This window comes from Gasterosteus aculeatus, chromosome 4 (assembly GCF_964276395.1).
Source record: "Gasterosteus aculeatus chromosome 4, fGasAcu3.hap1.1, whole genome shotgun sequence".
Taxonomy (NCBI): domain Eukaryota; kingdom Metazoa; phylum Chordata; class Actinopteri; order Perciformes; family Gasterosteidae; genus Gasterosteus; species Gasterosteus aculeatus.
This window is the reverse complement of record NC_135691.1, coordinates 33,797,370-33,821,761: the sequence shown is the minus strand read 5'-3', so window position 1 is coordinate 33,821,761 and position 24,392 is coordinate 33,797,370. Positions and strand designations below refer to the sequence as shown.

The 24,392-nt window shown below is 49.0% G+C and overlaps 2 protein-coding genes across 2 annotated transcripts; both read right to left on the bottom strand.

Annotated features, from left to right (window-relative positions):
* Positions 1-264: 264 nt before the first annotated feature.
* Positions 265-13,403, bottom strand: igf1 (insulin-like growth factor 1). Its single transcript, XM_040174841.2, has 5 exons — positions 13,097-13,403; positions 11,736-11,895; positions 4,834-5,087; positions 4,444-4,479; positions 265-3,649 (listed from the first exon to the last, which is right to left on the bottom strand). The coding sequence occupies exons 1-5, from the start codon at positions 13,130-13,132 to the stop codon at positions 3,590-3,592; spliced, it is 546 nt and encodes a 181-aa protein (XP_040030775.2). The 5' UTR covers positions 13,133-13,403; the 3' UTR covers positions 265-3,589.
* Positions 13,404-18,346: 4,943 nt separating this feature from the next.
* LOC120816941 (uncharacterized) lies at positions 18,347-24,064 on the bottom strand. Its single transcript, XM_040172625.2, has 7 exons — positions 23,687-24,064; positions 22,473-22,675; positions 22,111-22,212; positions 21,923-22,018; positions 21,704-21,814; positions 21,270-21,393; positions 18,347-21,149 (listed from the first exon to the last, which is right to left on the bottom strand). Exons 1-7 carry the CDS (start codon positions 23,712-23,714, stop codon positions 18,565-18,567), a joined length of 3,249 nt encoding a protein of 1,082 aa, XP_040028559.2. The 5' UTR covers positions 23,715-24,064; the 3' UTR covers positions 18,347-18,564.
* Positions 24,065-24,392: the final 328 nt, after the last annotated feature.

The window sequence follows — 24,392 nt, the reverse complement described above, 5'->3', positions numbered from 1 at the left end:
GTGTTTGAATTCAGGAAGTTTTTTACCCATAAAAATGTTGTGTTTGCAGCTGTAATGCTAAAATCACCACAGGTGTCCTAAATTCAAGACGTAGCAACAACTCAAGGATGACGAAGTGAAACACGAGGCACCTGGGTTCACGTGTCTGAATATCAATGTGATTCACATCTATTTTCAATGAATAATAATATTTAATAATGTCTACAATATATATATTGTGTGCATGCTGCATGACATAAAAAAACAACTCTACAGACATTTATGTGATGTTGACAAGTGGTTTATTCAGCAGGAATGGTGAACAATTTGTCAGTATTTATTTTCTACAGAAGGCAATCAAGCACCATAAATAACAGTGCTGTAATCAAACAGTTTGTTGGGCAGTGAGCTTTTTTTGGGGGGGGGGCGGGGGGATTTTGTTTTTAAGGAAAAGTCTTTGGTTTATTCTGTTATCTGTTCCACCACTAGCTTCTTTTTCATTTCAACCGCCAGGTTGACTGATTTGTTGACGCCAATGAATCATCTTACAAAAACACGTTTTATTTTTTTATTTTGTTGAAATTTGAAGGATTAAAAACCTGGCTCATTCGTAAAGTGAGACTATGTAAAGTAAATAACCTGCTCCTTTGCCAACAAAGTGAAACGTTGAACTGATTAGCAACAAAACGCGCTTCTGCTAACGTGACGTTAGCAAACCACTGTCGCGCATTTCCGCAACTGCGCTTGACTATTAAGCTACGCTGTGTTTTTGATGAAATTTTTTCTTTTTATATTATTTTTTAAATGCGGTAATCGGCAATCATTTTCATGACTTCGACGGTCCAAATCAAAAGCCGATCGACATGGGAGATTGTGAAAGCTGTTATTATGAGCATTCTACACAGCTAAAAACTACAGCCAACTTAGACCGCCGGGGAAATGCCTGAATAAAAACGCACAAAATCAAATCCTTTGATTACCGGTCACACCGTGTTCTTCTTGTTTTTTACAGTTCTCAAATACCCTAATAAAATTAAATCAAATTAAAAGATGGTGAACATCTGTTTCATCTTTTTTTTTACAAATCAAAAGTTATAAATATATTTTTCCCAGGGCCCACCCACACGGCGCCGCCGCACACCGATGGGGCGCCAAAAACCAAGTAGGAAAAAAGGACCTGGAACCCACGTGTGAGTCGAGCCGAGTCGCACCATGCAGAAGAAATGAGGCATCAGGGACATAGTTCTTTCTTTTTCGTGCTGAGCCGAGCTCGCTGGCTAAAGCCTTGTGTCTAACAGAAGCACACAAAGTATCGTGGTCTTCGCATTAAAACACCCAGCAGGAAGTAGTTCTTTTATCTAGAAGGTGTGCGATATTAACCAGCGTTAATATCACACTCTTTATTATTGTTATTGAAAATACGGGTGTTGGTAAAAAAAAGAAAAAAGATCGTGTCCGACGTAAGAGAATCTTGGGAAATGACGGCAAATTCAATATTTTATTTTCTTGTAATTACCACTGGGGGCTACAGTTATGTGGTCTCGCGTCTTTTTAATGATCGATCCCTTGGCTTCCAGTTGGGTGCCTGTACACACACACACAGGACAAACGAAAGCAAACCATGACCTTTAACAATCTCAATACAATTGGAAGAATCACAGTTCACAGTACTTTCGTCAAGTTATTTGGCAGAAGGGATGTATATTGATGACATAATTCAAAAACAGTAGAAAAAAATAGCGTTTTGCCATCTTGGGACCACAACATGGTATCATCTTTTCTTTTCTTTTTTAAATCTCCATGCATTCACGGATTTCACACAAGATACATTTACTCGCTTACAAATAAAAACACTATTGAAATGGTAGCCACAAGGCTGTGCAAAAGGGAAGACCTCCAATATAAGCCCTGCCATCTGTCTGTTTCAGCCATCTCTTGCAAGTAACAAACCACAAAATAGCACCATTATACAGTGGATAGGTTTCTTAATACAGTTTTGTTATATGGAACCGTCATGTACAATGAATGATAGTAATGCATAGGTTAACATAAAGGGGAGTACTGTTTGATTATACATGGGCGGGGGGGGGAGGCAGAAGCAGAGATGAGGTGTCTCGGGTGGTTTGTGCGATAAAATGACTGTAAATGCGTACAAAGGCTTGAACAAACAGCCGTGACAGTTAGTCCTCATGCAAGGACTTCTCAGAACTGGCATTTACACTGGGGGTGCTTTGTATGTGTGTTTGCGTTCTGTTATACGTGTGCCATAGCTCATATCTCCAGGAAGTAATTGTCATTTACCAAATCTGTCAAAATCTGCGTGGCTCTGCGACAGATGCTGAGTATTGTCGTACTGTCGCTATGATGGCGCGCAACGGAGACCAAGCAGCCACCGAAGTTAACACAGGACAAAACTCAATCAAAAGCTATACTTCCCATATACGTGGCAATTAATGAACCTTATTTTGCTTCAAACTTTGGGAACGTAGTGTAAATTCTTTGAGACCAAGAAAAATATTTGACTCTTGAGCAGTTGTCGACTGGCCGTGACTAAACCTTCATGACGTGAGCTCGACCTTGAACACAGGATCAACTCAATGTGTTGATCACTCTTAACTGGATTGTTCACAGAAATCAGATTTCGCTTCGGCTTTGGCCCTGATCGTTGCTGGTTGACTTATTCCACCGGTTTATGCCGAATGTACTTTGAGTTTACTGGATGACCCATTTCTGACTTTCAAAAAAGGACCATGAACTGACGGGCCATAATCTTAATTCAATTGAGCTTTGGGTCAATTATCTTCTCTGGTTTTAAGCTTCCTGCTTTCCTGAGTATCCTCTCTAATGGTGCTTGATCTGTTGTTGTAGTGTTTGGATTGTGGACTCAGGCCCCAGCTTCTAAATGCTTTCTGAGGTTTAAGAGGGGTTTGGATTGGACTCCAAACTCCGTGGGGCTCCACTTTAGGAGTCAATGAAACTCGGGCATTTGACTTAAGCTCAAGGTAAAATAACTAAAACAATGTTTAAACTCTGATGAAGAGCAACCCGGGTCTTTGTCCTTCAAAGCCAATCCTGGGCGATGCACGGTGAATAAAGACAACCTGGGGTAATAACTGTGATCGGGGACCGGTGGCATGGTATCCTGTCTTACCAAAGGAGTGACTGAATCCACTCTCGCAGAGTAAACATATTTACCCCCTGCGAAAGTTCAGGGTACACAACACTCTTTTTCAAACACAGCCTGCAGCTCTCTGATGGTTTTCCCACCTTTCCTGGAGCCGGGGGGGGGGGGGTTGCTGCAGCTCACACACGGAGGTATAGCTCTTGTTTGTGTGTCAGCAGCTAAACTAGTCTGTTACATTGCGTCTAGATTAGAATTCCTCCCGATATGGAATGGTGCAGTGTATAAAATAATCACAAGATCCCTCATCAAACCCTTAAACACCACTTAGCTCTCAGGTTTCTATCATTTTGAAGAACCTTCAGAAGCTTTGTAAGCATCCTCTGTTTTGTTTTACAGTGAACCATTCCACAGCGGTACCAGGTAAGGCCACTCCCTTCTCTCTTCCCAAGTCAGGGTTAGCTGGGCATTTGTCCATTCGCTCCTTCCCTACATGCGGTAATTTCTGCCCCCCGCGTTGCCTCGACTTGAGTTTTTCTGATGCACCTCCTGCAATTAAAAAGACAGACACATTTTTAGCAATATAGCCGAGACACGGGAAGGCTACCCGATAAAGTGAGCAAGCATTGCTAAAGGTTGGGATGAATAAAAAACTATTCAAATAGTCGTTTGCCCGATTTGAGTGTCACTTTTCAGCAGCTACGCTTTTCGGCACGCAGCGCCGCAAGTTAGCTGCAGCGCTAACAACGGTTTGACTAAAAAGAGAGAAACGAGAGGAGGATTCCTGAAGCTGCAGTAGTTCAAAGAGTTGAGAGGCGGGGAAGCCACTGCACACGGAGATGTGCCGAACACGATAGGCCTGCTTCAGCTCCGGACCTCCCACGTGTCACGTACAGTAGCATAGAGTGGAGATTCCGCCTGGGGAGCTGGAGTGCTACCGAGTGTACCACAAAAACCACTTAGTTCTTTCTCTTGCTAATGGTTTTCTTTTTTGAGAGAAGGCTAAAAAGCACGCCGTCAAACCTTAAAAGGATCACACTCCCGCAGGTTGGCAACTCCGGGTCGAAACAGTGTCTGCATCTGTACCTCACTCCTTCTTTCGTTGCCCCAGAGATTAAGATTTGGGGGAAAAGATGTGCAACAGGACCCTCTACCTATGGTGGGACCCCCTAAGCACAAGGCGGCCAGCACACTGACGCTGAGCCCAGCCACGCCACCAGCTGATTCCAATTAAGCGCTCGACTTTTGAAAATAAAGGTTGCTCTTATTTTGAAAACTCTGGAGAATGTCAGAGTGGGGGGATTGCGTGTTTATAGAGGTTTAGTATCCACTGGCAGGCATACCTTGAAGGATGAATGACTATGTCCAGGTAACGGTCTCTGTGGGAAGAAAATGAAGCCGTTCAGGTTGTATGGAGCCATGTGTCTTGCCATACAGCGATACACCGCTTGCAAATAACAAATTGATTTGATCTTGTTTAAAACCGTATGTAAAAACATTAAGTTCAAGATAAACGTAGCTAAACATGGGTTGTCTAAAAAAATGTGCAATCGCCAACAGATGTTTCTACACGCAAGTTAACATCTAACCTGTGGCAAGAAAACAAATGTCACATATCTCAGGATAGATAGTATATTTGCATGCTCTGACAGAAGCTACCGGGACATCAATCCTTTTCTCGTCAGTAAAACGTTGTTTTTTTTGAGAGTGTATCTGTTTGGTGCTGTGCTCACCTTCTTGTTTTTTGTCTTGTCTGGCTGCTGTGCTGTCCTACGCTCTGTGCTCCTGTCCACTTTCTGCACTGCGGTACTAACCATGGGTGTTCTCGGCAGGTCTGTGTGGCGCTGTGCGCGCACAAAGCGGGTAGGTTGGCCGGTCTTTGGAGGTGCACAGTACATCTCGAGGCGGCGCAGCTCGCAGCTTTGGAAGCAGCACTCGTCCACGATGCCGCGTGACCGCCGTGCATTGGGGCCATAGCCTGGTTTACCTGTTTGAGAAGAACCAGCAAGAGCAGTGGACTTAGAACTTCTGTCCCCCCCCCACACTGTGTTCAGACGACCTTTGACTTTGACTAATCTGTGAGCGCTGCACGAGCAGCCTTGAGATCATTGGTTTCCATATAATTACTATGCATCACCTTTTTGGTAGCTGCTGCTGAGTTGCCGCGACGTCAACGCTCACTTCCCTTTTCAACTCCCTTACCCCCCCCCCCCCGAAAACTCTCCCTCTTTCGGTGGCCTTTTTGACAAACGCAGACTCGCCGTTAACAATTCCCTGCTCACCTTGAGCAAAACAGCGTTGATGGGCTTTTCCCTGTTGCCGAATGAAAAAGTAATAATTTAATATGGCATTTACAAGGAGGAAATACCTTTCCCTCTCTGAGTTAATAGTTCGTGGCTCGGACGCCTGCCATTGCTGACAAAGTGCATTAACTCCGGCTCTCGGTCTGCCTTGTCTTGACAATGCTGTTCTGGACGGAGAGCCGCTTTCGCTCAAACAGCATCTTTCTCCTCGGACACAGAGCAGACGGGGGGGGTGGGGGGGGTTGATGGAGGTGTGAATAAAAGGGGGAGACTTTAAAGTTGCACATCAGGTAAGAATGATCCTAAAAATACACCGTGCACCTGCATAATTTAGGCAGCAGAAGAACCACATCTTAAACTGCCAAAATGGAGATTTGCATTTACTAGTTTATTATTAGTGTCATCTACACCCCCCCCCCCCCCCCCCCCCCCCATGTCCAGGTCTGCCACCTAATAATTCCACACTTTCTGTCACTGCGGTGAGTATCATCAGTGAGACCAGCACTTGGCCGCTACACTAACACCTGATATCATGTAGAAAGAGAGAAATATGACTGTCGGCCCCGGTTGGCGATTATATAATGGCTGCTGAAAGCCAAAAAAGGGTCTGTGCCTCGCTGCCTCCCAATAAAGCCTTACAAATTAACATCCGCTATTATTCTGGAAATAGCTTGCAACCCTGCTGCACAAACAGCTGGAAGGCAGAGGGAAATCAGCTGGCACCAGTCGTAACGTGTAGGATCATCAGCTCGGGCAGGTTTGTGAAAAACACGCGTATAATAATCAGGTCTAAAAGCTTTGGAAGGTTTTAAATGCTTCAACTCCACATATAGCTGCTGTAATCCCTCGTAAAGAGTTGTTTTCTGTGAGTGTCGTTAAACAAATGACGGTAAACAACCTTTCCTGCCAGCGCTCACCGCCCGGCGGCCCGCGCAGCCACAGGCGGTGAGCGAGGGGTTTCCCCGGGTCGGCGTTTCCGTCGCCATGACGAGGCAGAGGGCTGTTATGCATCGATGATCGTTGTCGGTTTGTAATTCACGGTGATACAAAAGGAATCAGTGTCCACGGTGTTTCACCTAGAGAAACGTTAACGTCGAGGAATATTAGCAGGAATGCGTATTAAATACCACTTACAGGATTAAGATGTTTTTTGAAAATGAATTATCAGAACATTTCCTCATGTCATTATTTCCGCTTTTCCCATGTTATTTAATTCCGCGGGAGTAACACAGGGAAACGGCTCCTCACGCATCATTTCACGCCACGTCTTCATGGTGAAACGTTGGCGGGTGTTCTAAGGCGTAAACAGGTCAGTAAAACACGCTGAAAAACAACCAGGTCATATTCTGTACTGAGGCAAATCTCGGCCAATCTGCCAAGCGGGCACGGAACCTAAAAACCATCTTTCGACAGCTCAGCGCTTCAAAGAATGAAGAGTAAACGGTGCGGCGGCGCCGACAACCCTCGACCTGTCAAGATAAGAGTTCGACTAGCATTGGCTCGCATGGCATTCATTCCTCAAAGGAGCGGCATCCGATGGCTGGATTCACCCATTCCAGAGTGGCACCGAAAGCATCGCAGTTTTACCGCTTGGTCATGGTCAATAAAAAAAGAAGGGGATTCTGGGAGCCAAGTGTCAAGCAGTTTACGGCTGGGCGGCGGCTGTAAGAACTGCTATAGTCCTGGAAACTACCTCTTTATCGCCGGCACCACAGAGTTTATGGCAGGAGCGAGGTGTTCCTCACTTTACTGGGCAGCCGGAATCAAAAGAAACTCAACAGGATTCCAGCTTCGCAGCACTTTCAATGTAGACTAAAATATCTCCAAATGATGGCATTCTTTGAGGCGGATCGGAAACGCTTCACATACCGTGGTGTTCTTTAACTAAATGCTTGAGGGGAGTTTCTATGTATCTATGGTGCGTGAAACGTGTAGTTTGGGGATTTATTGACAGGTGCGGGAGATCAAAAGCTCCAGCCAGTAAAGGAACCAACAAATCATCCTCGTGTTTCCGATAAACATAAAAGATGTGAGGTCTATTGAGTGCAGAAGAACACAGTGTGCTTGGATTCTTTGTTGGGCAATGGGTGTCTTATCATAAAACAGTTTAATCTTAACCTGATTTATGATAGATACCTTATGACAGATACCTCCCGTGGTTAAACGGTCTTGTCTGTGGTCTCATCTGTTCTTGCTAAACTGTTGGCAATAGAGCGAATACATGTGACAACCAGCGCGCCGGATCCTTTGGTTCTTTTACAACTTGAAAATAAAAAAAGAAAGAAATGAACGAGACTACTTATGAAGAGGACAGAATGCCAAAAAGGTTCGAGGTATCAACCTTCACCATCTCTGCACTAATACGCTCTTTGTTGGGGTCCTACGTGGATTAACCCGACAGTGAGATCCCCGGTGTCTCAGATTCGGCTGATGTGCAGAACTAAAGGCGGAGTGCGTCTCCTTTTCATGAGGTGCCTCTTTGTTCCCGACCGGCAGTAATTCTTAGAAGGGTCGGAGACTTTTTGGGTTCAGGTCTTCGTGGGAAAACGACACCTTCGCTCGGTGATGGAGAGGACACAGGAGGTCTTTCTTTACATCTCAGTGCCTTCCGCTGTGTTTTCAGGTCCGGTGTAAAGCTAGGGCGGGAGGGACGCGGGTGTCCTGATCATCCTGTAATCCACATAATCCCCCTGCTGCTGAGGGACAAGACCGAGGTGTGTTCGGGTGTGCATGCGTGCTTGTGACTTGGTGTTTGCACATTCTACCTCCCTGCAGCTCTAGTGCCTTTGAATAAAATTGACGGGCACAATCGCTGAAGAGGGACTCTCATCAATGGCTGCTGAGAGCAATTTTCCTCTTTCCTTTGCACCTTCAACTCTCAGGCCATCAGTACGAGCCAAACAACCTCACATATACACACCACGTTTCACATTTGGCGGAACTTTGTGTAGCAACAATTAGGTCCTGGTTTACAAATTATGGATTGTAAGGTTATATCTAAGCTCTCTCTTGAGAGTAAAGGTGAATATTTTAGCAAGAACTGATAAAGTATGAAGTGACTTGGGACTGGGAGCCACTTAGCATGATGCTCTGGCCAAAGACCTCGCATAACCGATGTGATTCAAGGAATGAACATCGCAGTGAAATCACCCCACGGTCCTGCCCTGCCTGCTAAAGCGTTAAAGACTACTGGGGATTTCTAGGTCAGGCTAATAATTGGAAAAACTGACTACAGTGTTTTTTTTTGGTTTTTTTGTTTCGTAGACTGCAGTTTGTTTCATTGCTAAAAAAAAGATTTCCACCAACTAGTATTTAGCATATCTGTCAGGGTTGGAAACCTTACCGTCTTAGAAAGTGTGCTGCTTCCCCGGTGACACGCGTGACGTGGACCGCCGGAAGCACCGCGAGCACATGAAAGCACGCTGCCCGTTGCAAGACTTTTTCTCGGGACACATTATCAATCGCGGAGGCTGCCAAGTTCAACGCGGCCAGACTGGAGGGGAAGAGTTCAGGGAGGGGAGCGCGCCTCCTTTTGGCCCGAGCCGTTAAGCCACCAGGGTCGCGTTGGACGACGGGCCTCGGATAGATCCCCCAGATATTCTCAGGCAAACCGCCGCTGGTGAACTTGGCGAGCGAAGGGGAAAGGAGACGGAGGAGGACTGACGCAGGGAACACGTGAGGGGAACGGAGGTAGACGGGGAGCAGCGCATTTTCCGAGGCGCTGCACCCTGCTGCTCAGACCTCGTCGTCTTCTCGGGGAGGAGGGGGGGGAAGTGTTGGTGAAATACACCTCTTTTTCAACTCAGGAAAATGTGGCTTTGATAGATGGAAGCTGTGCACTTCAGTGACTGCGCGGCGTAAGGTGATGCGGGAAAGACAAACACGTTCCCCGTACCACAAAAAGGTCTGTTCCTGTTTAAGGAGTCTATCCTGCAGGAGGATTCATGAGTTACGTTGGCCTCCATTCAAAACTCGTGAGGCGAATACGGACGGTACTGCGAGGAACATTTACAAAGCTGTAGTAAAACTCGCGTTTTGACGCGTTCCTCACGTCGTCCAATCTCTGCACGGCCTCAAACCGCGTCAAAATCTTCAACATTCCTTTGGCTTTAAGCGGCAGCCGCCGCCGTCACGAGGGAACGTTTTACACACGGTCAAACTGAGATAGAAATCCGTTATTGCAATCACCACCTGAGAAGAAGCGATGTGATCCGCGCGTCACACACGTGCTGAATGCGATGCATCATTTACCCCCCAAGCGAGTGCCCAACATTCTGCCGTCTCGCAGCCTAAATGAGGAGAACATGGTAATTTATGCGAGCGAAGTGCTGCAGTGGAGGGAATCCAGAGACCAAAAAGTCTTAACTGGCAGAAAACTGGCAATCGAGCGGGCTGTCACGACCACTTCACAGCGCGTGGGCGCTGCCAGCAGCATCTGGACGAACAAGACTCGCAGCTTTGCAGCCGCTTGGGCGCTCTCCAACAAAGTCTCAGGCCAACGGCGTACAGAAGGCCAGAGGCAGAGAGTGATGTTGCCTGGGCCTGAAAAGGGCTGCATGAAAGGGTCGGAGGAATGTGGCAGCAAGGTGCATGGCGACATGACCTCAAAAGACAGAACGTCCATATTGGATGATTGTGCAAAAAAGACGTTGGATGGAGCTCAATGAGATTTTGGAATGGTTCAGGCTGTTCAGCTGTTTTAAAGTATTTCTACAACGTCTGTGCATGAAAACCGCAATAACGCAGGACATAGTTATGGTTAGAAAACTCTTGAGGAAGGTCGGGTAGAAGGTCAGGTGACTGGTGGGACTGGACACAAACTGGCCGCACACCCGTTGACAGTCCCACATCCTCACTGCACGGATGGGTTTATGTAAACTTTGGCATTGGATTTAAAAAAACGCTCACTGGGCGTTATCCGGGGTTCCAGTTAAAGTTCCCCCGGACTCTTCGGGGCTGAGTGTTTCTTTAAATAACTGCAGAAATGATGCTGTTTGAAAGGCCGAGTGAGGGCGGTCCCAGAGTGAAATGACCGGGATGTTCACGAGAGGATTAAACCGAGAAGCCTGTCGCAAGAAGAAGCCGTTCTATCCAAATGAGCAGCGGATGATACAGAGCATCAAATGCTAGGATAGACTGCACCTCTAAGATGGAGATGCGGATCCAAAGGATGAACGGATGGTACAGATATTCATGGTTGCTCAGTCACTTTCAGGTCGCTGAGCAGATTTTGCTTCGCGGCCAAAGTGGTCCCATTGCAACATAGTGTAGTTTGTCTTTCAATGAGGCCACGGGTGCATTATTCCACTGCTGTACTTGGGCTGGGATTCAAAGACGTGTCCCCCCTCCGGCCCCTAATCTTCCATCCGTCACCAAGTTCTCAAGAAGGTGTATCTACACACCACTCCAGGTTCAGGTCGGGTCGAAGGCAGTCAATTACTGGAAAAGACAACACTATAAATCCTGCCGATTTCCCACAGAAATCTTATATCTTCTTTTCTTTTTGAAATTGGCAGCTGACAAAGTCCACCACATTTGGAAACGCTTTCATAACTTTGGAACTGAAACCAAACCATTAAGACTGGTTCGCTAAGTCAGAACGGCGAAGGAGTCACCGGGACGGTAAATCAATGCAGAGATCTTTTAATTATTTTGGGGGAGATGCGATGGTCCTCTGGGGGGGTTATAATAATTGTGTTGTAGAGCTCTGTTGTGTTCAAGCCTTACGCTGCTCGTGCACAGTCGCACGACTCTACTCGGACGGAAGGATCAGGATACATGTCCTAAGAAACACTGGCAGCCGGCGGAGCGTTGCACCTAACCTCGGTAGCTCCGTATATCCTGTGCTGTTCTAGGCTGAATGGAAAAAAATCAGAGATTTAAATCCTGGATTGTTAGTGGAGGGTTTTCTTTGGGTTGCTTGTTCTTCTCTGGTGGAAAAAAAAGAGAGAAAAGAACTTCACTGCAACGTTTAGTTTGTACCCCTCCTCTTTCTTTGAGATAGTGAGCCAATTTCCACTTAAAGCCCTTTGCAAAACTGCTATTTGCCACCAACAGATTAGTTAATTATTTGTATTCCATATTTCATTTAGGTTTGCTTTTTCAAAATCTTGGCTATCAACGCTAACGGAACATTAAAACAAGTGTGCAGGGACGAACGTGAACTTAAAAAGATGCGAGGGGCAATGAATGGAAGAAGAAAGGGAACATTGATGCGGAGTCAAGACGAGATGTCAAAACGGGCTGCTGTTTTATTTATGAGCTCGCCGGAGGTGGAGAGCTCTGGGACAGATGCAGCCAACCTTTATGAATTAATAAAAACATGCACTTACTGAAATAAAAGCCTCTCTCTCCGCACACAAACTGCAGCGTGTCGACCAGCTCCGCCCCGCACAGCGTCTCTGGACCGGCGCCCGTCGGCGTCGGAGTCAGGCTGAGGACGCACAGCAGTAGTGAGAGGGTGTGGACACAGGAGATGCAGCACATCGCACTCTGCAGCAGGGGGGGGGGAGAGGGTGAGGAGAGGGAGGGAGAGGGAGAGGGAGATTGGGTTTATTTCAGGCAGGTCACACGTTTAAAAAGCCCCCGGCTCCCATGTTGCATCTGCTGTGACCGTCGGTGGCGCGGTGCCTTGCTCGATGACCACGGCAGCGGTGGCGACACTAAACGTTTCCCCACATAAACCCCGAAGCAACCCGCGGGCTTTTTGTTTAATGTGGCCGCGGATTGTAACTTTACGGGGGACTCGGTGATGTGGAGGAAAATGTATTAAATCCAAACTTCCACTCTCGGTGCAGGAGTCCAGGAGCCACGCGCGCGCGCACGTTTGCCCTCGTCATCTCTCAGCCCCCCCCCCCCCCCCCCCCCCCCCCTGCATGCCCTCCCCGGTTAAGACAAATCCATGGTGATCAATTCAAATGGACAAATGTATGTAATTGTTCACCACTCGGTTACGCCGCTTAAGTATCCGCCGTGGCCCGAAAACAGTGATAAACCACAATAAACCAAAAGCGCTTTCACGCGTAAAACGAAAAGAAAAAAAGAAGAAGAAGAAGGAGCGGAGTGCGAGATGCAAGAAGCGCCAGGGATCTTTCCGATCCAAACCGTGAGATGGAAAACGGCTCCCCCGCCGAAAGCCAGCCGAGGAAGCCGCGTGGGCCAAACATACATAATAAAACGAGTAAACACAGGACATTATCCATCTGCATCACAACCCCGAGCGCACGCGAAGCGTTCGGCGGCTCCCCTCCCTTTGCTCCAGGTTTAGATATTTAGCACGCGCGATGCGCACTCAGCTGTATTGTGGTTGAAAGTTGCAGAGAGCTGCATTGGAGACTTTGTGGAGAAAAAGAGCGCACGGACGCGCTGAGAACCGGAGCCCATTCATCCGCGCGGGGAAAGTCATGCACGAGTCGTGTCTCTAAGAGAGAAAACTAAACGAGGGCAACCTCCCGTTATCTGTTGGAAAAATGTACATAAGTCATTAAAACATGCAAGACACTTGCTCTCTAAAGTGCATTAAAAAAAACCCCGATACAAATCAGAATAAATTCACATTTTGTCATGCGTTTAAACAGAGTAAAAGGTTTAAGCTGAAACAAGTGGTGTTCCAGTTTAAACCGAGGATGCTCTGTGCAAATAGCGAGCCAGTAAGGTGATAATATACAGTGTCAAAGGAAAGCAGGTAAGTTACCTTGAAGACATCACATAAATGCCACTGAGAGGACATCCCCACGGGTCTCCGCGAGACAAAGCCCGGCGAAAAGGAACTTGTTTGAAGTCATTAAAAAACGGGGGAGAAAGAGGATGAGATGCGGCCAATGTCACATCTCAATATTCCGACTTTGTTCCATTGCGCAGGCTCGTTTTGGAGAAGTGAGATTTAGCGAACAGGAGACGGATTTAGAGAGAAAATCCCTCACATTTATCTACATTACACAGACATTTTCAACAGGAAACAGCTGGGGCAGCATTTGCCTCCTACTCGTCCTAAGTTATTCATTAAGGACTTTGGGCACATATTCAAATAACGTCATTTCTCTTTTTTTTTTTTTTTTTTTCTCAGAACGGGATTGAATTTTGATCTCTCTTAAGACTTGGTTAGTAGTTCAGATCAAGACAGAAAAAAAAGCGGTGCTGCCCATCCAGCGCGCGCGCGCGCTCGCTCGCACGCGCACACACGCACGCGGGCGCACACTTTTTCAGTGCTCGTGGAGGAGAAGTTAAGGGCGAGCTGGAGGGCTTGATGTGGCTGCTGGTTGTTGTGCGTAATTTGGCACCGCGTAATTCAACAGCCCTTCTATCCAAAGTCTGACTCGATTAACGTTGAAATCAATCATTAAAAACAGTTCCCCACTAAGTCACCGCTGTGCTACTGACTTGAACACCTAATAAAAACTAAATAAAAAGCGAAATACATGTGAACTAAAGGGAAAGTGATACAAATGGGCTACTTTTTGGAGCGCGTATAAAGCAGAAAAAGCCATCTGACGTCCTGTTCACTTCAAACTTTGGGCTTTTATGCAGGATTTACTGCCTTTTTGCACTTTGTCCTTGTGTCATGTCAGCAGTCATTGCTCTGGAAATTAAGTCAATAGATCCAACTTTGTCTGCAAATAGGATCCGCTGCCATATGATGCTGCTCTCATGGTCTGAATGAAGTTATGTATGAAGAAGACTGACCCTGCCACCTTCAGCCCCCCCTCCTGGAAGCAACAGACGGGATGTTTAAGTGAGGGACTGGCAAACACATGGTGCAGACCACGTGTCAAAGGGAGGGCCCCCGGTGCCCCTACCGTGCCACAGAGAAGCACTAATGCCGTCCCTGCATTTCAACACTGATCCAAGCACTCGACACGAGATCAGGGCCGCGGGACCAATCATAAAACAGGACACCAGCGGGTATCCCGCGTGTGAGTGCATCATCATCACCGAGGGGGCCGAGGCCGAAGACACGCAACAGTTTAGGGTCGCTGGCTTTAAGCGGGTCAGAACACAAGCCCGAGGAAACGTCCTCACATGACACGGACTAAATCACACTGAGGCGTAAGCTGCAGAGGCCGCTGTCCAAACATAACTGAGTTTAAATAGGTGGTTTTCAGCAGGGAGGGGTTTGGGCTCTTTGAGGCGTCGCGTGATGAATGTGAGGGTTCACAAAGAAGAGGATTCATTTGGGGTTTTTTCATGAGAAATCCTGTTTGGTGCGAGTGAGTGCATATGTACTGAGAATGAGCGAGCGCTCTTTGTCACACGAAGCCTTAAAAAGTGTCCATCGCTCCGCTACGAAGACCCAACGCGTAAACATGTTGGTTCAGCAGCGGCGGATTTTCATCCGTCAGTCATTTGAATGGCGGACTCCGCCACCGCCAATAGACACTATGAAGAGACAACTGCTGGATGGAGCCACATCTGGTGACTGAAGCCCGAAGCAATGCTGAAAGAAGAGTTTGACTACACCAAGTATACAGTATACGACGTGGAATATGATGATGATGATGGTGATGGCGACGCTGATTAGAGGGGCAAAGCTGCTTTGGGACCAGAGGATGACCTCGTTGGCGTCGGACGAGGGCCGGCGAGCTGGTCGCTGATGCCCGTGAGCCTCGGCAGTGAAAGGATCTCATCTTTCACAGACACACACACGCTCTTATCACTGTGGCCTGCAGTATTGATGAAGGGCTTGCGCTGCACATCTGCTGATGCAGTAGTCGGAGGAACAGGAAGGTGGAGGGGGAGGGAGGGAGGGGGGGGGCGGCGGGGGGGGGGCTGACCTTCCCTTGTTCGCCGTCTCTAATGCCCGGTACTGTACTGTCTCGGTGCCAGGTTTCCCCACCCCCCCCCTCCCCCTCCGTGTCTCTCTTTTCTCTTCGGTTGCAAGACTTTCAACCCCCCCCCCCCAGTGAACTCATTGACCAGGGAAGGACTTGTTTTTCACTCCTTTCTGGTGTGAGAAAGGAAGGAGAAAGTGTTCGCTGCAGAAAATGTTGATGAAGGGAGGCTGTGAGAAGTTGCACAGATTCATCGGAGCAAACCGCCACCTGCGTGGGGGCTGTGGATGTGCACACAAACACACACACACACAGGTTCACTTAGGAAAACACACACACACACAAGCACACGCTTGATTTGTGCAGAAATCCTCTTTTCTCTTCCAGCTCAACAGGCTCTGTTTTATATTTCCTTTTTTTTATCAATCGACAAAGAACTAAACAAAAGTATGGGATCTGTTCCAGGGGATTGTCAGGGTAGTTTTTATGTGTGTGGTGCTTCACAAATGCGTAAGTACGCTCGCCGTTAAACGGAGTGCAGGAGGGGTCGTGGTGGGGGGGGGGCATCACCCTCCCACTGGAGGCAGATCTCGTTATCGTGTGTGCCATTCACTGTTCATATGGAAGAAATAAAAAGGTGCGTCACGGAGCAGAAAGCAAGAAAAGGGGGAGCTTGTTATCGACATACGCCATGTTTCCGTGGCAACCTGCAGGGGTCGCCGCGCTTTGGTAGAAAAGGGAAATTGCGTGGCGCCTGTTGACAATCAAAACCTGTGTTTTTTTTCTTTCTAAAATCTCCCTGGGGCAGTTTAACTGCGTGTGATTGCAGAACGTGCTGGAAGCCTTTTCAATGAACACGTTTGCCCCGGACTTGAAGGCCGCGCCGCTCCACCACGCGGAGTCGAAGGAGCCCCTTCCCCGAAGCCGTGGGCATCGGGTTACGCTGCATTCGTCGATATCTCGACTCAAGCAGCGGATCGAATGGCTGCAGTGTGACATTAAAGATGTCGATTATTGCGAATAAAAGACAAACTCTGTAAGGAAAGCTGCTCGGCACCAAAGCGGCCCGAGTTAGCGGCTAGCTGGTGAACACGTAGCAGCTAAAGAGACATTTCTCACCGGAGAGGGTGGAGACCAAAAGCAGAGCTAAAAGGAGGCTTTACGTTCACATCATGTGAAAGATGAACGACTTTTTCCCCCCTTTGTGTAGTTGACACTGCTAATTTGAGCTCAGTAAATGCGTATTTACTCATGCGACAGACTCGCGATGGGCTCTTCTGTTCTGCTCTTCGATCCGTTCGGGCCTCCGGCGGCTCTTCATTCGACTAAAGCCAGTGTGCCCACGGGCAAAGCTTTGACTGGTTCTTTCACTTGGAAGGAAAGAAGAGTCAAAGCATCAAAAGCAAAAACAGAAACGGGTTTTGTTCAACAAGAATATAGTTTTCTTTGATATGGAGAGCGTCATAAATAAGCTACAGGTGCAACGTTGCAGGGCCAGTCAAAGGTTTGGACACGCTTTCTCTGAATGGAAGGAGACAAAGCGACTTGTCCGTCGAGGTTTCAACGTTATTTCTGCCTACTTGTGACATCGTGGGGATTTTCAAAGACTTGTTAGAGCGTGCGGGCAGTCTGTCGTTTCCAAAAAGACAGGAATGTTCCACCGAGTCACGAAAAACCACACCAGACAAATACCTGAACAACAGCACGTATACAGCAATATATATATATCTATATATATATATATTATATGTGCTATATATATGTATATTATATGTGCTATATATATATATATAGTGTGAGGGATCGTGCACGGACGCACGCCGTTTGTGCCATTGACGTATCCAGTGTCTGCGTGCGTAGGGATGGGAGGGAGGCTGGGGGGGGGAGGAGGGGGGTGTTAAGGGGGCCACTGCTCCCTTGCTGTCTCCCCCCGCCTGGGGAGTCTAGAGCGGTGCTCCCCTCTGTGCCCCCCCCCCCTGGCACAGGGAGGGCTATGTCTAGGAAAGAGACCTCTGCCAGGCCTCAATTACTGGGGGGAATAATCCAGGACACACTGAAGCAATTACAGCTCCATATAAATCAATATGCTTCGGGTTAAAAAGTGATCTGCTCCCAACACTCCGCAGAGGCTCTGACTCGGTCGCGCCTTTGATTTTTTTCCTCTCTTTATTCTGAGAGGTGGGGGCAGTTTTCTGTGGAATCGGGGCCGCAGCTGTGACCTGTCACTCAAACAGAGTCAACAAGTCAGGTGGGATGTACATCCATGGGGGGGGGCGAGGATCAATATTGACTCATATGCACGGTCATTGGGAAATTGATGTTGCGTAAAGTTGCGTAAACAAACACTGTTATTTATTGATAAGGAAGCCCTCAGCCCAGCAGGGGGGGGGGGGGGGGCTACACTTGTGACAGCTGCCTCCTCCCCGTGAAGCAGCTGCTGAGCCCTGACACTCATCATCACTACTACGCTAACGCCCCCTTGTGGTGGCATTAGTGTAGTGCAGCGAGCAGGACCCTGTCTGCGGTCCAACAGGTGCAGCTCGGAGGGGCTGTAGTGACGTCATCAAAGAGAAAACACGTCTGTGCTTAGATCAGATACAATAACGCAGATCAGCAACAGAAGCTGATGCAGTTACCGATGATCTGTAGAAAGATGAGCGCCGAGTGCGAACGCAGGTGCGTCCGATTGAGATCCTTCGCCCACTTCTCCGCGTGACGCCATATAAAGCGCTGTGGGGGGGGAACCAATGAAACGCAGCCCCCGAGGTCACACACGCTTTACGCCGTTTTTATATTATCTGTATTTGATCTGAGAGAGAATGTATCATCGATATTCTGAGTCCTTCATGCTCAGTATGTTTACAGTGAACCATGGTGACATTTAGTCAGCATGTTGCGCTGCACATTTGGTGGAGTTTTTATTTACCTGAATTCAAAGTAGTAATACATCGTTACTCAGTGGTAAAACAAGAGAATCCAACCTCCTTTTAGCAGAGAAACGATAACCAAAGATCTCAAACGTCACAAAGGAATAACAGGTATGAGAGCTTCTTATTTTAAAGCTTTTTAAAAGTTAAACAAATAGCTGCTCAAATATTAGTTTAATTTCCATCCATCATCGATTGAGCGATGAACCCCGAAGACCATTTTAGACACGGAAATAACTGGAGCAAGAATACATTCAAGGTTCATTTATTTGAAAAAGCCACGTTAGCAAAATAATTTGTTTGCTTTCATCTAAACAAAGCGAAACGCTTTTGAGAATGTGTGAAGCCTCAAGGAGGGAAACCAGGAACCAAGTTCATCCAAAACAAACAGCAAATTAATCTGTTGACGACAAACCAGCTCAGAACTTCTCATCAATATAATGAAATTAAAAAAAAAACGAGGATCTCTACTGGAATTCTATCCGGACTTCGCCGGTAAACGACGGCTCCACCTTGACGTCGTGACAGAGCGAGTGTTCCCACAGGGACTTCTTGTGCGAGAAGTCCAGCCCGCACTCCTCGCACGCGTAGCTCCTGGGCTTACCGGCGTGCGTCCGCTTGTGCTTCTTCATGTGATACGACAAGCGGAAGCCCTTGTCGCACACGTCGCACTTGAACGGCTTCTCGCCCGTGTGAATGCGCATGTGCGACTTCAGGTACCCCGACTGGATGAAGGCCTTGCCGCACTCCTCGCACTTGTACGGCCGCTCCCCGGTGTGGTAGCGGTTGTGCAGCCGCAGCTCGTTGGCGGTCAGGAAGGTCTTCCCGCACACCGTGCACTGGTGCGGCCTCTCGCCCGTGTGGATGAGCTCGTGGCGCTTCAGCGACGTCTCCTTCATGAACTGCTTGCCGCAGCGGCTGCACGGGTAGCGCACGCCGATGTGCACCTGCTCCACGTGGTTGGTCAGCTGCAGCTTGGTGCGGTACGCCGCGTCGCACTGCTCGCACGCCCACGGCCGCTCCTCCGAGTGGGTGCCCATGTGCACCGTGAGCTCCGAGGCCGAGCGGTAGCACTTGCCGCACTGCCAGCACAGGAAGGGCTTCTCCCCGGTGTGCTTCCTCTGGTGCACCGTCAGGCAGTTGGACGAGCGGAACTTCTCGGGGCACATGCTGCACACGTACGGGAACTCGCCCTTGTGGATCCGCTGGTGGATGGCGAGGTAGGAGAGCTGCATGAAGGTCTTGTCGCACTGCGCGCAGGGGTACGGCCCGCTGAACTCGTGCTGCTTCTCGTAGTGCTCCCTCAGGCGCCGCAGCAGCGTGAAGGTCTTGTCGCACATGGTGCACTGCATCGGCCGGTGCATGAGCTTGTGCCTCTCGAAGGCGGCGTCGTTGGCGAGGATCTTGCCGCACTCTTTGCAGTAGAGCGGGTCGTGGATCCTCTGGTGCACCTTGAGCATCGTCACGCTCTTGAACTCTTTCCCGCAGTCGAGGCATTTCATGACGTCGCTCGGCTCCACTTTGCAGACGTTCTCCTGGTGCTCCTTCAGGGCCGACGGGTACTCAAAGTGCTTGCCGCAGTTGGAGCACCACACGGGGATCTTCAGGGGGTCGCCGTCGCCCTGGCTGGGCCCCGCCCTCTGCTCCTTTTTCCAGGAGAACCGGGTGACCTTCTTGTGGCAGATGGCGTAGATCTGGTGCCTCTTCAGGCCGTGCATGTGTTTGAAGCGCTTCTTGCAGTGGACGCAGTGGTAGGGCCGGTCCTCCGTGTGACACTGCACGTGCCTGTTCAGCGTCTTGACGCTGTCGAACGTCCGAGAGCAGACGGGGCAAACCTTCGGCGCTTTCCTCTCGACGCGCTGCGCGGGCGCCGCCGGGGACGACTCGGCGGCGGCGGCGTCCGCAGGCGCCTCCGGGCCGGGGTCCTTCTTGTCGAGGAGGCCCGCGTCGGCCTCAGCCAGAATCTCCTCCACCGTCTTGCTCTGCTCCTCTCGGATGCCCTCGTGTCCGTGGATGATCTGGTGCTTCTTCAGCGTGTCCTTGTACTTGAAGCCCTTCTCGCAGCCGACGCATACGAAAGGACGCTCCTCCGTGTGAGAGCGCAGGTGCTTGGCGATGTCGGCCGTGCACGGGAGGATGCGGCTGCAGATGGGGCAGACTTTGCCCTCCGCCTCGGGCTGCGGGTTGGGGCGCTGCGTCTCCCTCTTCTTCGGCCTCTTCAGCTCGCGGCTCTTGCAGATCTCCAGCTGGTGTCTCTTCAGAACGTACGGGTTCTTGAATCGCTTCTCGCAGAAGCAGCAGTTGTACGGCCGGTCCTCCGAGTGGGACCTCATGTGCCGCTCCATGTCCACCCGCCGGCCAAAGTACTTGCCGCACAGGCCGCAGTTCTTGTGCTCCGCTGTCTCAGAGGTGCCGGCGTCGTCCTCGTCCTCGTCCTCCTCGTCCTCCTCTTTGGCGCCGTAGCCGAGCTCGTCCTTCTCGTGCACGCGCATGTTGTGCCGGTTCATGTCGTATTGGTCCCTGAATCGCTTGTCGCAGTTGGCGCACTTGTACTTGAACTCCCGGTTGGCCGAGTGGGTTTCCTGGTGCCGCCGCATGGCTGCCGCCCGCAGGAAGATCTTATTGCACACGGGGCACGTTTTCTCGTTGGAGTATTTCTTTCTCTGCCTCTTGGCTGCCGCCAACTCCTTTTCCTTCAGAGCGTTTCGCTTCCCCTGCAGCCGCTTGCTTTGCTTCAGCGGCTGGAAGGCCGCCGGCTTCAGCGCGTCGCCGACGTCCTCGCTGGCTTCCTCCTCGTTCGCCTCGCTTTCTCCGTCCTCGTCCTCGTCGTCTTCCTCGGGCTCGACCAAAGCTGCCGGCGGCTCGATTTGTATGTAGTCCAGCAGCGTCACGGTTTCGCCCTCCACCTGCACCGTCATGCTGCCTCCCATCTCCCCCGACGGGGGATGCAGCTGCATGTGGTCCGCATCGATCACAACCTTCTCCAGCTGGGGGAGGGACAGCGACGACAGGATGCAGTTCCCAAAAGAGGAAGGGATGGTTGGAGTTTCATCTGTGGCGGAGAGGAAGAAGGCCGTTAGCTTTACGAACAAAAATGAATTCAGACTCAATTGTACTATAAAAGGATGAGGGGACACATGGATGAAGGTTTTTATCCCATACAGTGACTCACCAGACAGATCCAGGTGTCCCAGGGTGGTCTGGTAGAGGAGCACCGTTCTCAGGTGCTGTGGGTCGGGAACAGAGTGCACACACTCCTCCAGGGCGGACGGGACCGCACTGAGCATGGACGCCGTCTAGTAAAGAAATAAAAATAAAAACCATTCGACGTGCAGTACTTTCATGAGTGTATAAAGGAAGGTCTCAGGTTAACGCTCGGAAATGCTGAATGGATAGATGAGAGTAACTGTTACAAGAAAATAAGAACCAAGTTGATAAGATACTCTAAACGTAAGTGAACGCCAAGCAAATACTTACGATGCAACAGGAGAACAAAAGTCTGAGATTCAAATAGTAATAAAAGTGGTCTGAATGAGCTATTAGCAGCTACTGTCAGCGGAGCGTTCTGGAGTTCTAGGACTTCTAAGCGGATTCATGTTTCAGTACCTGCTGAATGTCCGGCACGGGAAGAAGCTTCTCCAGTCGGGAGAGAAAATCCATCATTAGCACCTGCAGGGCGCTGTCGTAGTCAGGACCGAAATCCGTGGGGAAAACATCCTGCAAGAGGAAAATCAGTTTAACGCACAAAAACAACGGCTTATTGTGTGAAGAGGCCGCTTCCGTCCATCTTCCGTCAACTCATGTCGACGCATGAAAAGCACGGACCTGGAAAAACTTCTCCTTCTCGTCGGCGTCTTTCAACAGCAGTTCGATCTGATCCACGAAGTTGGATTCTGGAATGTTGACCTCTGCAAAACACGGCTGCAACCAAAGACGGAGAGAAAACACGATGACAATTTGATAGGAAACACGACAACGCTGCCGAGCCACGTGCGGCGGGTAGAGGAGCTAACCTGCGCCGCCCAAGTGGACACGAGGGCCTTGATGCGCTCCAGGTGCATCTCGATGGTCTCCGCGTCTCCGATCTGCTCGGCCCGACACAATTCAAGGACCACCTGCAAAGGAAAGGGTGTCACCTCAGGGTGAGTACGACCCCGATCTGCATCACCGGTCAGGCGCCCGATGAGCTTTTCTCTCAAACGAGAAAAAACGTTTCATCAGCTGCACTTTTACTTTGTCAGGCTATAATTTAGCTTTTGTTGTTTAGGCGATGTGAATTTTGAGGTCAAACATTTTTACACTTTTCATCGGGAAGGAAGAAAACTAACTGATGTTGTGATTTAACATCCAGCAAAACCACGTGTCCTTGTCATACCCGCGCTCTGAGTCCCAGCAGGAGTTGAGCCCTCTGATCCGCGTTCAGAAGCTCAGGTACGATGTCTGACACCGTGCTGACGAACTCCTCCACCATGCCGTAGTCCTGCACGCTGCCCCTCTGCACCACCTGCCACATGGCTGCCGACACCAGGCGCAGCGGAGGAATGAAGAGGCGGAGGGACGGCAGCAGCAGAAGGGCGTCTGGAAAAAAAAAAAGGAGTTAGAATCGCAACCTTAGTTTATCAAAAAAGTAAATTATCTTCACATGACAGAAGGGGTTCTATGTGAGCGTTTTTTGGATTTTGAATGGATTGCCCCCAAATTGAATAAATCAATATTATCATTATATATTATAATTACAAAATCAGCAGACCGATTCATGATGACAATAATTGTAAATGTACCAACAGCTGATTGTACACATAGCAGCTAACGAGTAGTAACATTACTATGCTATAAACTGCATGAACCCAGGCTTGATGAGTGTGTGGTAATCTGGGAATATCAACCATATTTTTCACTATAAACTGAAATAATTACTTAAAAATGATCAAACATAACTATTCCTGTTGTTATTGGTACTTAAACGAAGTGAACCTCTGAGGTCACTTGTGGTTTAACGTTCACATTTCCCCCTCCTCCAAACGGGCCTAGGGATGCCTTCACGGACTGGCAACGGAGTCGTAATTACGACTCACACCACAACTAACTTAACAGTTACGTCGTAAATATGACCAAATAGGTCGAGACTAACTTTGCTAAGCGAGTTGCTGAAATGGTTCGGGTGGTATAAAGTGACATTGCTTTTATTTTGGTGAGTTTGTTTTGAGCACTGCCCCGACTTTTAGACGTTTAGCTACGTTAGCGGTCTAGTATGCAGCTATGTTTTTAGCCGCTAGCGAGCAGCCGTTGCTAGTTTAAAGTAACACCGACGGTTAGTTGCCACTACCGTTTAAGTTATAGCATTTCACTCGAGATCAAATACACCCTCACATGTGAGCTGGGCAGCGAGCTATAGCGAGCAAAGCATACCTAGATATTTTTCCAGTAACTATCGTTACACGTCAGATGCTCGCTAGCGCCGTAACGTAGCACAAAGCCACCGCCATCTCAGAGCGGGGTACGCCATGTTCAAAATCGGGCGCACACAATCCAAAAGTGAAGCCGGCAACTCGCGACAGGCGACGTCTGTTTAAACAACCGTTAGCTTACCGTTTTCGGTGGCATACGGGCTCTCCATTGCAATGCCGGTAAATATTCAATAATATGAGCAAATTAACTCGGGACTGTTGAGACTCGACGTCCGCCCGACCCCGCGGTTGCAAGTTGGCGGAGAAGAAGGGCGGCTCGATATTCAGCGTGGAGTGCGCAGGCGTAGGTTGGCCACCGACAAACGTCCCGCCGGTTCCACTCAGCGGCCGCGGGTTTATTACGGAGTCGCGTCAGCTGGTGTGCGACCTGCTAATGCATGCGTGACGTTAACTCGAGCCACGAAAGGGACCCCGCGGACTACTTTGGCCAACTTCGCGGCCGCCTGCGGTGGAAACATGGTAATTTTCTTCTTCGTCGGTGGAGTCTCGGACTGAGAGGAAGAGGCGTTGGTCGCTGCTGCCCCCAGTGGCCGTTCGAGGAAACGAGCCCAAACATTTATTTGTGAAACGTGCATCGTCGGCAGCAAAGTGAGTGATTTCACTCTTTGATCACCTTGATAAGTGATTAATGATTTGGAAGTAGTATGTAGTCCGTCATTTATTATGATGAAAAAGGTTTTGCTTTTTTCGATGAACCCAATAACTGGAACTGGTGATTATGGTGGTAGACCAGTAATAGTGGATTAATACATTATATACATTATTTGCAGTAAAAACAATTAAAAACAGCAAATATTCAGAACTGTGGTGCCGGAGTAAGTGATTTA